At 47.2% G+C, this 16,907-nt stretch overlaps 1 protein-coding gene across 3 annotated transcripts in view; it reads right to left on the bottom strand.

Moving 5' to 3' along the window:
- Positions 1 to 8,234, bottom strand: part of LOC103005106 (NHS-like protein 2) — an 82,897-nt gene extending 74,663 nt beyond the window's left edge. For all 3 annotated transcript variants that reach the window (XR_009006634.1, XM_057538008.1, XM_057538009.1), the window contains exon 1: positions 8,178 to 8,234. Coding sequence is in view for 2 of the 3 variants with exons in the window: in XM_057538008.1 (XP_057393991.1) it covers positions 8,178 to 8,220 (43 nt within the window). In the remaining variant the exon portion in view is untranslated. The remainder of the gene's footprint in view (positions 1 to 8,177) is intronic.
- Between the last annotated feature and the right edge of the window lie 8,673 nt (positions 8,235 to 16,907).

Raw genomic sequence — 16,907 nt, 5'->3', positions numbered from 1 at the left:
CAATGAGTTCAATACATTTTTGATACGTGATCACTATATATTTCAATGAGAGTCATGTTTTTAGTTCTTTGAAAGTTACACTTTGATAAGGGCAATTTATCTACCTTGCTAATCTTTAAAGCATAAAATTGACTCCTGCACTCCATTTCGGCCCCTATTGCCTATTGCAAGCTCCCTACAAGGAAGTCAAGGAAATGAGTAGAAATGAGGGCTTCCTTGCCATGAGGCCAGCATGGTGTTTTGGTAGTTATAACAAGAGGGGAAATTTTAATTATGATCCCATAATAGTGATGGCAAATGAAATCACGCAGGGCTAGGCATGGACACAGAGCATGTACATCTTTATTTTCACTGGGAACATATGGAGACTTTTCTCCTTCAGAACATAGAGCAACTGTTGGTCCTCTACAGTGTGACAGCTTCTGCTAGGAAAACTCTAGAGAAAAGTTTTGCTTTAGGTGAGCTCTGGGACCAGAGAGGCCACAGAAATGAATCCATTGGGAGAGATGCTAGTATTCTTTGGGGGCAGCTTCAAACTTTGCCCTCATCAACATTTGACAGAAAATCTTTAAGGCAGGGAATGAAGAGGAGAAAGAAACTCAGCCTGCAGTTTGAGGAGGAGGGTGGGCACAAAGGTAGGGAGAGGGCACAGACTTGGGTGGGTCGGGGAGCAAGGGACAGCAACCCTGCCCAAGACACAGCTTCTCAATGGGGATTTTTAGTTGCTCCTGAGCGGTCTTTTATTCAAACTATACAATTTCCCCCATAGAACATTTCTCCTGGAGTATTAATCACACATAGAATCAGAGGTATTCTTGGTTTCATACATTTTTAATGTTTCAAACCAAGAAAGTTTTGCCTTTTTGAGTAAGGCTGAAATTAAAAAAAAAAAAAAAACACATATTTTTCCCCCTCACAGCTCAAAAGGAACGAATTGGATTTTGATCACAATTTTCTCACTTTTGAGACAAGATATGGAAGAACAGATGAGTGTAATGGAAGAATTTCACAGGTGGTTAAGAATGTGTAGGAAAAAGAAAACCAGAATAAAAAGGAATGTCACTGTTATAAATATGATCAGAATATATCTATATCTGAAAGCATACCAGGCAAGTTAAGAAAATAAAGGTAAAAATCTACTTTCCTCTGACACCCTTATTTTACTCCCTCACAGGGCTGTGACAAGATGGAACATACGTAATAAGCACTTTGCAAAGGACTGCACGTGGCTTGGAGAGGGGCTGGGTGGTTTAGGCCCACCCACTAGGGGGATCTAAGCGGCAGTGGGTTCTAGAGAAAACCCCTGGATCTCAATTTTCGCATGTGAAGAGTGAAGACAAGAATTCATGCCTTAGAGGGTTGTCAGAAGGGTGGTAAGATAAGGCTTCCAAGAGAAGCAAGAACGAGATGCTGTGGCAGCATGGTCTGTGGGACACATTGTAGCCCCTACACACATTGTTCTGGAATCGTTTTTTTTTCCATATCTGTCACCCCAATTATACCAGAAGTTCCCTGTGACTTGTTTGCCTCTGTGTCCTCCTTGCCTCTAAGCACGTTGCCTTGAACCTCATACTCAGCCATTCATTTTTTAACAAACATTTACTAGGCTCTTCCAGCCACCAACTCTTGACAGCTACATTCTGCCCTTCAAACCACTGCTCTATTCTCCCTGCCCTCCCAGCACTGAAGTCCCAGGGGGCAAGACAAGGCTCCTGTCGTGGACACAGCGATGCCCCCACCCAGACTCCCTCAGGACTGAGCACTGTTGGCTGACAGTCCTCTTCGAGGATGGCCCAGCTGCCTCCTCAGACCAGTGCTGCCTCGCCCAAGACCGTGCTCTTTCCCTGGGACCAGCCTGCATCTAATAACTGGTCCATATGGGCTGGTGTCAACGCCTGGGCCCCTCACCCTAACTCAGAACAACTCTGAAGGGCCAACCCAGTTCCAGAGCTCCTCACAGGGTCAGCTGAGGCTGTTATGAGCTGTCCCAGCCCAACCTTCTCCCTCGAACCAATCCTGCCTCCTTCTCTTAGATCCCAGGTGTTGATCCCAAAGGCACCCAGTAAACGTCTTACATGCAGCCTGCAACCATCCCCCAGAGGCAGCTCCCGGGCCAGCTTTGTGGCCTGTGTAGGCTCTGGCTCAGCATCTGGGAAGTCTCAATTCCAAGTGATCCCAGGAGCTGTAACAGTCCCCAAGGCCCAGTCACTGTGCCCAGGCCTTACTCACAGTTACATTTTTATTCCTTTCTCTCTCTCTCTCTTTCTTATAAAATGCATTTGGAACCAATAGGGTGGAAGGTATCAGCCTGGAAGCACATAATTATAGCCATGGGAGAGACTATAATAGAGAAATAAATGAACCTAGTGCTTAGCTGAAGGAAAGCTCCCTAGAGGAGGTACCATTTAAACTGAGTCTTGAAGGCTGAGTTAGGGTTTGATGTGTGGACAAGGGATGTGGGAGAGGCACTCCAGACACAGGGTAGAGCATGTGCAAAGGCTGGCAGGCGTGAAAGGGTGTAGGGTGTGGGAGGGAAAGGAGTAAGGAACAACAAATTCTGGGACACTAGTGGGTGTAGACTGTGCAGGGCGCTATGGGTCACACTGAGGAACTTGGTGCTGAACGAATGCCACCTTCCAGTGTTGTCCAAGCTTCAGCTGTTTAGGAACCACTTTGACAAGTTTTGCCATATCTGCGCACTGCTGGTTCTATTTACTCTTCACTTCATCTTTTTCTTGACATGATTTTTTTTTTGCTTAAAGAAATACATATTAAAAAAAATTTATATGGCACCCAAGAACCAAAACAAAAAAGAGGATCTTTTGCCAGAAATAGAAAGTAACTGTAAAAATAAATACAATGGGGGGCTTCCCTGGTGGCGCAGTGGTTGAGAATCTGCCTGCCAATGCAGGGGACACGGGTTCGAGGTCTGGTCTGGGAGGATCCCACATGCCGCGGAGCAACTGGGCCCGTGAGCCACAACTACTGAGCCTGCGCGTCTGGAGCCTGTGCTCCGCAACAAGAGAGGCCGCGATAGTGAGAGGCCCGCGCACCGCGATGAAGAGTGGCCCCCACTTGCCGCAACTGGAGAAAGCCCTCGCACAGAAACGAAGACCCAACACTGCCATAAATAAATAAATAAATAAATAAATAAATATTTTAAAAAAAGCAACAGTCATCGTATGTTAATGCATGTATGTGGAACGTAGAAAAATGGTACAGATGAGCCAGTTTGCAGGGCAGAAGTTGAGACACAGATGTAGAGAATGGACATATGGACACCAAGGGGGGAAAACTGCGATGAGGTGGGGATGGTGATGTGCTGAATTGGGCGATTGGGATTGACATGTATACACTGATGTGTATAAAACTGATGCCTAATAAGAACCTGCAGTATAAAAAAACAAACAAAACAACTAATACTAAACTTTCATTGGGTTATTTGTATGGAAATATGTTAATATAAATGTTTCAGACATTACATGAAATTTCTAAAAATCTTATATTTGTATTTGTATGGAAATATGTATGGAAATATGTTAATATAAATGTTTCAGACATTACATGAAATTTCTAAAAATCTTATATTTGTATTTGTATGGAAATATGTATGGAAATATGTTAATATAAATGTTTCAGACATTACATGAAATTTCTAAAAATCTTATATTTGTATTTGTATGGAAATATGTTTGGAAATATGTTAATATAAATGTTTCAGACATTACAGGAAACGTCTAAAAATCTTATATGTTCTGGTATAATGTTATAAGTAATAATCCTAGTTATTACTTTAAAATGTATAGCTCAGAAATAACTAATTTTCTTGTCAACTGCATTATTATGAACTTTCATCAAATCTTTAACCATGGTCATTTTTAAGTCTTTTGTCATTTACAGACAGTTCTGGGTGTACTCTGATGATTTTGCAAATATGTTCCTATAAAAGAGTTTCATCTTCAAGAAATTCATGGAAAAGACTCTGACAAGTACAGGTTTCTGGTAACTGACTGTACTGCTGAACTGAATGAATAAGCATTTTCAGAACTCTAATGAAAAACTGATGAACTCATAAAACTGCTAACAAAAGATCAAGATGAAAAAAAAGAAATTAATTACATGGGACTGAGTGAACTGATGAGGATGAGTATAATTTTTGTGACTTTCTGTCTGAATTAAAAAAAAAAAAAATCCCACAAGGACTCAGAGGAGAAGAATATACAAATCAATTTTCACTGCAAAGTAAAGGAGCTGTTACAGTGGAGGATTACTGGACTGAATGTCAATATTATGACATAGTATGAGTGTGTTTCATGTTTGGTAATTGCAATCATTGTTGCTTTTGTTGTGGTCATCCATGTACAATGCTTGGTGTCAGTCTATCTATCTCTTGTAAAAATAAAATACAGTGTGTGTGTGTGGAAAAAAAAAAAAAAAAAAAAAGCAACAGTCTAAAATAAATAAATAAATAAATACATACATACATACACACATACATACATACATACATACAATGGGAACAGAACAGAGTAATTAAATTCTATGTAGATATCATTGCCTGTCTTTGTCTTTGAGCCTGAGGCCTGCTCTAGCTCTGCTCCGAAAGATTAGCAAGCATTACACAGGGTGAAGAATAGCATCACACTGAGACTTTCTCCTTGATGTAATCAGAAAGCTGGAAAGAGAAGGAAGCGAGAATCATTTTCTCACCATGTAATTTAATGTTTCTTAAAGATGCACCGTGTGCCATTAAGATCACCTTGGCGTCCCCCTCCCTAGCGCTCGGCTGGCTATGAGAACAGTTGGTAAACAATAAAGTGCCCTACAAATGTGGTTGTTATTACCACTTGATTGCTTTGTCCATTGGCTCTGGGGCAGTCATTCTGATGTAGCTGCCCTTTCATTGGCTTAGTGAAGGTTTCTAAACCAGTGCCTGTGGCGACCATCATTCTCCATATTGTGCAAGAGAAAGCAGAAAGGGTGGGGCTGGGAGAGGGGCAGGACCCCGGGCATCCCAGGTTCTTAGAACTGTGAGGGCCTTTACAGAGCACCCTATCTTCCCACTTTACAGGTGGGGAAACTGGGACCAGAGGAGGGACACAATTTGTCTAAGGCCACAGAGGGTGTTAGTGTTAGTGGTCTAGTGGGCAGACATGGAAGAAAGAATCGTATAGCCTATTGTTTGAGACTCCTGGTCCTAGTAGCTGCTATATGTGAGGCAGAAGAGAACAGAATGTGGAAGCAGAGATAGGGGGAAGTCAGCCCATCACGTCTGAGAGCACGGGGGCACCATCAAAAGACATCCTGGGTTGGGCTCCACAGCTAGGGGCAGAGGTTGAGGTGGGCCTGGGGCCTGCGTAGTGGGCAGTGTGGACAGAGCCTGCAAGGGGCTCAAGCATTTGCAAAAGATACCCAAGGAAATGAGGGAGAACTGCCCCAAAGGGCAGTACCGACACAGCCAGAGGTGTCCCGGGACTGGGCAAAGCCACCGGGCTTTCTTTTTTTTTGAATTTTTGAATTTTATTTTATTTATTTTTTTATACAGCAGGTTCTTATTAGTTATCTATTTTATACATATTAGTGTATATATGTCAATCCCAATCTCCCAATTCATCCCACCACCAGCTCCCCTGCCACTTTCCCCCCCTGGTGTCCATATGTTTGTTCTCTACATCTGTGTCTATTTCTGCCCAGCAAACTGGTTCATCTGTACCATTTTTCTAGGTTCCACATATATGCGTTAATATATGATATTTGTTCTTCTCTTTCTGACTTACTTCACTCTGTATGACAGCCTCTAGATCCATCCACGTCTCAACAAATGACCCAATTTCGTTCCTTTTTATGGCTGAGTAATATTGCATTGTATATATATGTACCACATCTTCTTTATCCATTCGTCTGTCATTGGGCATTTAGGTTGCTTCCATGACCTGGCTATTGTAAATAGTGCCACAATGAACATTGGGGTGCATGTGTCTTTTGAATTATGGTTTTCTCTGGGTATATGCCCAGTAGTGGGATTGCTGGGTCATATGGTAATTCTATTTTTAGTTTTTTAAGGAACCTCCATACTGTTCACCACCGGGCTTTGGAGTTTGACAGGCCTGGGCTCAATCCCGGTTCTGTCACTTTCTAGCTGTGTCTGACTCTGGGTAAAGTCACTGAACTGCTCTGAGCCCATCCTCTCTCTGGAGATGATGCGGGTACTATTGGTACCTACCTCCTAGGAATGCTGTGAGGATCGCACAAGGCAACGTATGCAAAGTATCATATACAGGGTCCAGCACATTACTCAGCATTACTCCCTTCCCCCCTTCTATGGCCACAACCAGACCCCTGACAAGACATTTCCTTCTCTCCTGGCTCCCTCCCCTAGCCCAGCCGACCCCTCGCAGCCCGTCCTCTGATCTATTCTTGTGCTCACCTGCTGTCCCACTTATTGGGCTATGGGGTTCATAAGCAGTCTTTCAGGTATTTGCAGATAAGAAAGCTGAGGGGGCACACTACAGGGGGTGGGACGGGGACCTCTCTCACCGAGAGACAGAGGGGATGGTGGGTGCTCTGGGGCAAGTGGCCTGCACCCGCTGGAGGGAAAGGCTGGCTGTGGCTTCGCAGAGAACAAAGAAAAGGCGCTAGTCTCCTGTGGCGGCGTTAGAAGGCAGCGCCTTAAGCAAGTCCCTCCATTATAAACTACAAGGCGGAAGGTTAAATATAGCCCTTTCCAGCTGTCTAGGACATAGACTTATGAAATGTCCGAGTTGCGTTAGAGTGAGAAACGATCTTATCACTGCTCTGTTTTTAGAGAGTAGGAAGGAGGCAAAAGAGAAGAGCAATAAATCTGGACTTGCACCAGTGGGCGGTGGGCGGCCACTGGAAGATTTTTAGCAGCCGGGGCTGTTTTATAAGGTCTCACTCTGGTTGCTGAGTGGAGAATGGGTTGGAGAGGGACAAGAGTGGAAGCAGGGAGCCCAGCAGCAGGGAGGGAGACGGGAGTGCTGGACCAGAGGAGTGGGAGGAGAGAACCCAGTGCAGGATGGGGCCGGCCCTGCAGGCCAGGTGCCCCTGGTGCCTTCCTCCCTCCACCCCTCCCTCCTTGGAAGAAGACCAGCTCTCACTTGCCTTTGTCTTCTCTAGGGCTCGCTCTGTTACTTCCCAAAGACACCCAGACTCCTTACTCCTTCGTAAGGCAGCCCATGGAGAGCCTGTTAGAGAGTTCCTCCTTGTCCACAGGTCACACAGCTCTGCCTCCTGAGCCCCCCTCAGCCCGCATCTATTCCCTTTACCCTGTGACAGACCCTCAAAGACCTGAAGACCAAAGACCACTTTCCCCTGCTTCTTCTCCATGCCAAACAGCACGTAGTCCTCACAGTATTCAGTTCTCAGTGCCATCTCTCTGCTTTTCAAACTCCTTTAGCTCATAAACTCCTTTTGAGCCTACCACCGAGGACCAACCCTTGTTCCTGCCAGCTACCTCTGTGGCCGTAACTAGAGCTTCCAGTACATTGTCAAGGGCAGGCAACATCCTCTTCACACAAACCAAAGAGGGGTCCCCTGGTGTGGCTCAGGACCCTGAACTTGATTCCAGCCTACTGCCAGGAGGTCTGGCTTGAACTGCGCTTAGAAAGCACTTGGTCCCTTGGCAGTAACCTGTGTTGACAGATGACCAGTGATAGGCACCCCTTTCCTGCCCACTCCCGTCCGCATGCTTTGGTAGTGCAAAAAAAATCAGCATTTTAGCAGGAGTCCAGGAGGTGGGTAAAGCCCCGAGATTGACTGAAAAGGCATTTTCCACCATGCAAGGGACAAGGCTTCAGAGAGCATGTTAAGTCGATTTATAGAAAATGAGAGATAGTATTGCTGACACATACACATAATTCTTCAGTCACTTTTCTTCTCCCTCTAGAATCCCAGATTATCAGGGTTGGGATGTGATCACATCCACCCTCTCCTCCTCCAGAGCCACCCAATTTTGAATTCCTTTTATAGCCCCTCTGCCAAGTGGTTATCCTGCCCCTCCTCGCATGCCTCTAGCACTAAAGGAACCCATCTTCCCCCCAAGAGGCCCAGGCTGCCTCAGGACAGCTCTGAGTGCACGACCCTCCCCCTCAGCGAGCCCCGATTCCTCCCCACGCCCCCTCTGCTGAGCATGCGACCCTGCTCCTCCTCCGACTCACCTCCCCGGCTCCAGAAGAGGGTGATAGCCTCGGCTCTCTCCATCCTAGCGGTGTGGACGACCAAGACTCCACATCCAGCAACTCCTCATGCAAGGGAGAAGCGTGTGGTGAGCCCACACTGAGGGCAGGGAGCCGAGGGGCCCCACGCTGTTCTGAATCTCGTCCCCAGGCTCCTCAGCGGACACCCAGGGACTCTTCCTGAACCCCGTTTCCCAGCACCCTGGCTGGGTCAGTTTGGCCCTATCGGTCACATGCTCTGTTGCCCGTAAAGTTGTTCCCAGGCTGCCCAGCCCAGGGAAGGCGAAGCAGGATTCAAAGAGTGAGTTCCCTCTCTCTCCTTTTCCACTCCCCGCTGCCCCCACTTGCCTGCCCCCACTTGCCTGCCCACAGCCACAGTGGTCCAGTCCGTCCCGTCACAGCGAGACCTGTCTGTGAGTTGGTGTTGTCTTTCTCTAGGAAAGGTTCTCGGCCAAAGGCCCGAATCAGAGCCACACGGAGGGCTGACCTCCCGCTCGGCTGCTGTCCTACAGTGAGGGGAAATGAGCAGGAACTGGCTGTCTGAGTCAGCGCCCCTGGTCTATTGTCACTGCGCGGGCCCCTTCCTTCCCAGAGGAGAGACGTGTGGAGAGATAGGCCTTGTTTTTTGCAAGCCTCTCTTGAACACACACACTTTCTCTCCTGGCCTGGAACAAGGCTGTGCACTATGGCCGAACACAATTCAATTCAGTTTCCCCAACTCCTAGCGAGTGCCTACTCTGGCAGAGGATCACGCCTCCAGCACATAACGGTCGTGTCCCAGCATCCTCGCCACAGACAGAGGAGCTAATGATTACGAGCCCCAGTAACCGGGGAAGAAACTGGGGCTCCAAGAGGGAAAGGGGCTTTCACAAGGTCCAACAGCCAGAGAATGGTGAGACTCAGAGTCCAACTTTGCTCTCCATAGCATCAAGTGGAGGATCCTGCTGCCCTTCCTCACTGCTTCTCCCACCTCCACCCTGCCAGCATCCTAGAATCAGCGTTGCAAATTCTAGCAAAGCCTATTTCCCAGGACACAAAGCAGGAGAGAATTGCTGGCTTTAAAACATACCTTGTTCAAATTTGTTTCTGTGTGTTTAGAAAAACAAGGTCCTGGGAAATAAGCCATGTGCGCCAGAAGCTCATTGCAGAGGGACTCCATGACCATACCCGGCAAAAGGAGCACAGGCGGACGGACGGCGCCCTGTCCCAGTAACCGGCTTTTAACTGGAAGAGAGGCATCGTGGGTTCTTTCTCACAGAGTGAAGACCTAGCCAGAGCTTTGTTCTCTTTTCCATTTTTGCCAGAGATGCAAAGAGACAGGGAAGCAGCTTGAGGGAGGGAGTTGGGGGTCTCACTGGAGGAACCACCTTGTTGCCTCAAGTACAAGGATGCTGAGCCCCTCTTGTGCTGACAAGACCCTCAACTCCTCGAGGGCAGGGTTGTGGGTCTCTGGAGGCCCCACCCTCAGAACATATTTGTGTGGCTTGGGACAAAACCCATCTAAAAAGACTGACGTGAAATTTCCAGGTAAGGACAATGGGTTGTGCCCCCAAGGTTGGTAGAAGGTTAGCTTCTAGGAGCAAGGACCTATTGACATCATCAATCGCATTCAAGAATTTAAGTAGGCTGAGGACCAAGCAGTGAATATGCACTGCTGCAACACCGGAAAGGTAGCTTGGCAAGGCCAGCTTCCAGAGGCCAGATGACAACAGGTTAAGGAGGGAAATGGCAGGGAAGGGGAGACACCTCAGGGAGTCTGGTTGTGGTTAGAGAGGAAAGAGAGCCATAGTTAGAGGGAAGGGCAGAGCTACGGCTGGGAGTTAGATGTTTGTCAAGATGGGAGAGATGCTGTGTGTGTGTGTGTGTGTGTGTGTTTTATATATAGATATATATGTTTGTTTATTATTTTTGTGTCAAGATTGCTGGGTTTTTAAAATAAATTTATTTATTTTTATTTTATTTATTTTTGGCTGCATTCGGTCCTCATTGCTGCGTGTGGGCTTTCTCTAGTTGTGGCGAGGGGGGCTACTCTTTGTTGTGGTGCGTGGGCTTCTCATTGCGGTGGCTTCTCTTATTGTGGAGCATGGGCTCCAGGTGCGTGGGCTTCAGTAGTCGTGGCACGTGGGCTCAGTAGTTGTGGCTCACGGGCTCTAGAGCGCAGGCTAAGTAGTTGTGGTGCATGGGCTTAGCTGCTCCGTGGCATGTGGGATCTTCCCGGACCAGGGCTCGAACCCATGTCCCCTGCATTGGCAGGCGGATTCTTAACCACTGCGCCTCCAGGGAAGCCCATGCTGTGAGTTTTTAAGTCGAGGAGCTTCCATCAAAATTGCCTCTCGGGCTTCCCTGGTGGTGCAGTGGTTGAGAATCTGCCTGCCAATGCAGGGGACACGGGTTCAAGCCCTGGTCTGGGAAGATCCCACATGCCACAGAGTAACTAAGCCCGTGAGCCACAACTACTGAGCCTGCGCGTCTGGAGCCTGTGCTCTGCAACAAGAGAGGCCACGATAGTGAGAGGCCCGTGCACCGCGATGAAGAGTGGCCCCCACTTGCTGCAACTAGAGAAAGCCCTCGCACAGAAACGAAGACCCAACACAGCTAAAAATAAATATAAAAATAAATAAATAAAATAAAAAACTATATGTTCCCTCTTTAAAAAAAAAAAATTGCCTCTCATCCTACCCTCCACACCCCCTGCAGGCTGGACTTCATCTCAGACCAATTAAACCGGAATTTCTCAAGGGTGGTGCCCAGGAGTTGATAGTGTTTTAAATCTCCCCAGGCTGAGAATCATCACCCTAGTTCTTGGTAGAGACTGAAGTCCAGTCTTAGCCCAGCTAGTGGGTAGAGGGGAAAGTGGCCTGACTCTCTTAGCTCCCCGATGTTGGCAGCTTAGCAGAGTGGTTAAGAAGACAGATTTGGTAGCCCTACTGGCTGGACTTGAATCCCAGTCTCACTTGTGCACCCTTGGACAAGTTACTTACCCTCTCTGAGCCTCAGTTTCTAATCTATAGATTAGTTATATAATCTACAGTTTCTAAACTATACATCCCTTTAAAAGATAATAAAAGTACCTATACCATCAGGTTGTTGTGTGGATCAAATGAGTTAATACCTGCAAAGTGCTCAGGATGCTGCCTAGTTTGATAGAAGCTATGCTGGGGCTGGCCCGTGTCTTCTACTATCTCTCTTGGACGTCCACCTAAGGCTCAGGAGAGCCTCCCTTCAAAAATGTTGGTGGTCCTGCCCTCGGCTTGGTCTCCCATCAGCTATCATCCCTGGCCTGCCTTGCACAGGCTGGATTCTGTCATTCCCCTTGGCAGCTGCTTCTCACCTGGGCTCCTCTAGGCTGGAGCTGGATGCTGTTGCTGTGATAGGAACCACCACCACGCATGAGCAGAGCCACATTGTTTGGAGTGGGAAGACTCCACAATTAGAGTCTCTCAGCCGATATCTGCCTTTTGTTTCTCAACTCAGGTTTTTGAATTCTTCTGGCTGGAGTCAGGGCAAACTATTGTCCCTGGGTGGAGAAATGATTGGTGTGTGTCAGTTTCCACAACACAGACTTCATTTTTGGGGGGTTGGAGGCCTGATGATGGTGGGGGAAGGGGCTGTCTTCATCCTCAGAACCAGCAGTGTGACCTTGGGCTCTCTGGATCAAGACTCTGGCTTGGGTGGCCACTGAAAGAGATCTCAAACTTTCCCCTTTTGCCCTTTCCCTTGAGTAGACATCTCCTGTCCCCCAAGCCAGGCCCTGAAGCACCCAAAGAATAGGAAAGAGCTGGTGACAGAACCAAAGGTTGGGGTAGATGTCCAGGAAGACAGCCATGGAACAGGGGCAGGGGTAGTCAAGAGTCTGGAAAAGGAGACGGGGTAAGCATCGTGTTCCACAACAAAAGTAAGGGCAGAAGTGTGAGGAGCTAAGCCACGAAAGTCAGAAATCCCAGAAGCCAGGCCCCCAAAGCCAGGTCCCCAAAGCAAGAGCAAGGTTTCAGGCTGCTGGGTGGGTGAGAATATTTCAAAGGAGCAGTATGCTAGACATGGTATGTGCCTTTTATCTCCAAGGCAAGCCTAAAGGGGCTAACCAGCAAACCGTGCCCCCCTGCCCCATCCCCCAACCTCCAGGTCTACAAATTCCACAAAAGGAGTTCACAGAGGTGGCTCTGTGCCACTTTCCCCGATGCCAGAAACGAGAGGCAGAGAGCACACTGCACTTGGATGGCAGGGAGCAATTGGGAGCCTCAACCTGCTTCTGGGACCCCACAGCCCTCCACGTGCACTCTTGGAGAATTTGACAGGAGATTGTTAAATAGAAAATCTGCTGTTGGGAGAGATGAAGGTTTCATCAAAGACCATTTACTCGACAGGGATGCAGATGGCACTTGGGAGGCCACGTCAGCCCAGATTGTTTGGAAGTACTGCCCAGGGGTGATGCAGAGCTGACCTGTCAGCATGCAAGACTCCCTTCCAGGGACATCCTTCCTTGTCATCTCAAGCATCGTTTTTGCCTCTTCTCCATGTCAGAGCCTTGTCTGTTTTCTCCCAGTTTGGTCACATGGCCAATGTGGCACAGTGTGTCTCCACCAGAGTGATGAGGAAATCCCAGAGGCCACGAGGACATCTCTTGGGCACTGGTAACAGCGGTGGGTGGGGGGAGCGGGGGTGGAGAGCAGCTGGACTGTGACCCACATCAATCGCATCTCCGTAGCTAGGTAACTGTGGGCACATGACCGCACTTGTGTGGGTCTATGAAATGAAAGGTTTGTGGGAGATAAGTGGTTTCCAAAAGCATATCTCACCTTTTAAAATACCTGGGTCCCACCATGATAGACAAAATGTCTACTTTTCCCATGGAAGACTTTTTAACGTTGACATGCAAAAATCATAATATATACACACTGTGCTCCCCCAGGACTCCCTCCACACCCCTCTTGGCACCTGTTGAGAAGCTCAGAATCAGGTGATCCCTAGAGACCCCTCCTACTCTGACAGTTTTAGGCAGTAATGATGGCAGCACGCTCATGCTCCTTGCTTACCATGTGCCAGGGGCTTTGCACGCAGCACCTGGTTTCATCCTCACAACCACCCTATGAGGTAGACACTGTGAATCCTACCAGACCAAGGAGGCAACGGAGACTCCGAGAGCTTAGGTCACTTGCCTAAAGGCCTACAGCTAGTACGTGGCCAAGTCTGGCTGAGAATCCAGGCAGCTGTGGAACTCTTCGCCATGTTCTGTATCAATGATTCTAATCTCTCCATGAATTTTAAGCATTTTAGAGGAGAAAAACCTACAACATTGCCCCAGTTATTCCCCAACCATAGCTAAAACCAGAAAGCTTCACTTGCTTCATCAAATTTCAATGGCATCCTGCAATCAGAGAAGATACCTGAAACTACCCAGCAGCACAGGCCCAGCCTGGCTTTGCTGTCAACTGAGGTGGGACAGTGGCAAACAGTACCTATTACTTTTGTTTCCAAGTCTTTGTATCTCTACCATGATGAGGCTTTACACTGTGCGGCATTTTTACACCTCACACAAAAAGCCCTTTGAAACATGCTGTGCCATTTGCTCCTCACCACAGCCCTGTAAAGTGGTGGGTGGTGATTATCATTAGCCTCTCATGACAGATGAAGAAACCGAGGCTACAGGAGTAAAATAACTGCCTCCAAAGACCCTAAGCAAGGGTCAGAGCTTGGATTCGAACCTGAGCTTTCCCACACTAAATCCGCACATTTCCACGTTCCCTGTGGCTGCTTCTCTCCATAAAAAGAGATGCCGACTTTTGCATTTATGTCTCTCAAGTATATTTGCTGGCTCAGGGACGTGATATGATTTGGTCTCTCAGCTTGACAGAATGATTTGCCAGGGTAATTGTTCTATATGTTAATGGTTTTTATTTTTCTTTGCACAAACATTATAACAACATTAATGGAAGTCTAAGGGAAAAGAAAAATTCACCAATAAGCCTGCCACCCACAATAAATCAAGTTTTGCTTTTTCCACAAATCCCCTTCCAGCCCTCGCTCGTGTGTAGACATGCTTTTTTGCAGGGTTTGTAAAGCTCAGCCTAGATAAAATTTGGTATCGTGCCTTTTGTATGTTATACTTTACTAAGAGCATTGCCCGTGTTGCTCAACTATCTTCATAATTAGCTCTTTGGCGGCTCCACCTCACTTCAGTGAGGTTGGCGGCACCAGGTTCACTTAGCCATTCCCCTATTATTTGACAGTAGGGTGGTCACTGTACTTTTTTTATACCCGCTTTTTGCTTCCTTCTAGTTCTGGCCCAAGGAATGTGGGAGTATCACGATTGGCCTCAAGCCCTGGGTCCATGCCTCTACCTTCAACATGTCTCTCAGCTGTGGGAGGTGAGGAGCACCAGGAAATATTTTGTTTGGTGGCCTAGGGTTTCAACTTCCTCCATACCTTCCAATGGGCTCATTAAGTTGGGTTAGGAATTATGCCTTTGGGAAGAAGGTCCCCAGGGGGATAGACACCATTTGACTCCCTTATAAGTCTCTGCCCCTTCAGCATCCATCATACTGAAATCAAGGATTGTGAGAGTTCCATAAGCTTGTGACTATGAAAGGGCCAGGTCAACTATGAAAATGCCTGGCAAATGCAATGAGATGATTTCTTCATTGTGTTTGGGTACAGAGGAGAGAATGGTGGACTCATTTCCATTTTGAAGCACAGATCACCTTGCTTACAGTGCCGGCGTGGCTGCTTGGTGAGGTGGAGAGGGGTTGGAAAGAAGCATGATACCAGTTGTCTCTGCATCGGAAGCCCCTCTTAACACCTGGTTTGGGCTTAAATGCAAGAATCCCCCACTTTCTCACTATCTCAGGAATCCTCAGCTCTAGCTTCTGGACCCAACATGGAGCCTCAAATGAGTTCAATTATTCCAACAACACAAACGTGTCATCAGACACACATATGGTGGGACTTCTACAAGGCTGGGAATTGCAGTCCTTGTTGCTATAGAGATCTGCTAGCCTTACCAGCACAGAACCACAGAACCCTCCTTTCACCATAACCGATCCCCAGGGTTACTAACTCCTGTCACAGATGCAAAGATGCTGAAAAGCACATGGCATGGCACAATGGGCACACGCTTGATAGTCAGAAAGACTTGGCCTCAAATCCTGGCTCTGCAACTTCCTTGTTATCAGACCATGAAGGAGCTCACCCCCTGAGTCTCAGTTTTCTCCTCTGTAAAATGGCATCAACAGTCCCTGCCTGACCAGCAGAGACAAGACTACCCATGAGCAGAGGTTACCCCCAGCAAGTACAGGTCAGAGGCATTCTGGGAGAGAAGGGGAGAAGGGGGCAGATGGGAAGTGAGGGGTACATAGAGAAGGAGGGAAGTGGGGGTGGTGGGGGGAAGGGAGCAGTGAAAGTTGGTGTGGATCATTTACCAGGAGAGATTCATCAAGTCCAAGACTGTGACTTGGTCATCTCACCTCCAGGCAAACCATTTTTGAAAACTGTTTCACAGAACAAATAGGAGCTATACTAATGGGAAGTTGAATGCAATATGTGCTAATTATTAAAATAAATAAAACGTTTCTCTATCGTTTTGCAAAAAACAATCCCCCCCCCCAAAAAAAACCACTCCCTGCCTGGAGGTTGTTCTGAGGGTTAAGTAAAGTTGTGGATGAAATGTGCTGGCATTTATATACAGGATGGATAAACAACAAGGTCCTACTGTATAGCACAGAGAACTATATTCAGTATCTTATGATAAACCATAATGGAAAAGATATAAAAAAAGAATGTATATATATGTATAACTGAATCACTTTGCTGTACAGCAGTAATTAACACAACATTGTAAATCAACTATACTTCAATTTTAAAAAGTGCTGGCATACAGTAGGTGTGTGATATTGGTTCCCTGTCTCTTCTCTGTGGGATACTGGTTCACACAGATGGCTCATATGTGCACAGGTATGCACATGCTGTGTAGTTAGGGTGGCACTAGCATGTATCTTCCCTCACCCCATACAGATTCACAGGGCAACAGGGCTACACTTACTCAAGAGGTGAAAGGAGGTGTGAAAGTTGAGGGGAAATCAATTCCAACTCACGAGCCTGGTAGACAAGTCTTTCCAGGGTCAAAGCAACCTATGCTCTAAGGTCATGTTGGGCTTCCACACGCTGTGACTACCCTGCCCCCACCCCCCATCTCCACCTGCTTTGTAGCTGCACTGGCTGCTCCCCACGGTCCCCCACACATGCCAAGCTCACTTCTGCTTCCATTCTCAGGGCAAGACCCATGGTGTTCCCCCATCTGCAATCATAATCCCTTGTATCATTTGAAAAGCAATCCCAACTTTCTAAAAGCTTCCTAGCATCTCACACCACATCTTCCCAAGCCCCCTTGGCAGGGGTGGTGTGGTGTGTGTGTGTGCTAAGGATCACCTTTAAGGATTTATAGCTTTTATAGCTGAAGGATGGAGGTAACAGAGGTGAATGACTTGCCTAAGATCACCCTGCTGGTTCACAGGCAAGAGAGATGAGAACCCAAGCCTTCCAAGGCCTGGTCAACAGCTTTTCTCCACCCTCTGGTAAACAAATTTTAGCCCTTGCTTTAGAAAAGCTCACATTTTACTAGGGTAGATAAGCATGTAATAACAACCATAAAAATGACAATGCCTGAAGGAAACCAATCTGAAAAGGCTACATACTGCATGATTCCAACTATATGACATT

This window comes from Balaenoptera acutorostrata, chromosome X (genome assembly GCF_949987535.1).
Source record: "Balaenoptera acutorostrata chromosome X, mBalAcu1.1, whole genome shotgun sequence".
Taxonomy (NCBI): Eukaryota; Metazoa; Chordata; class Mammalia; order Artiodactyla; family Balaenopteridae; genus Balaenoptera; species Balaenoptera acutorostrata.
Note: the sequence above shows the minus strand (reverse complement) of the source record. Positions and strands in the feature narration are given on the sequence as shown.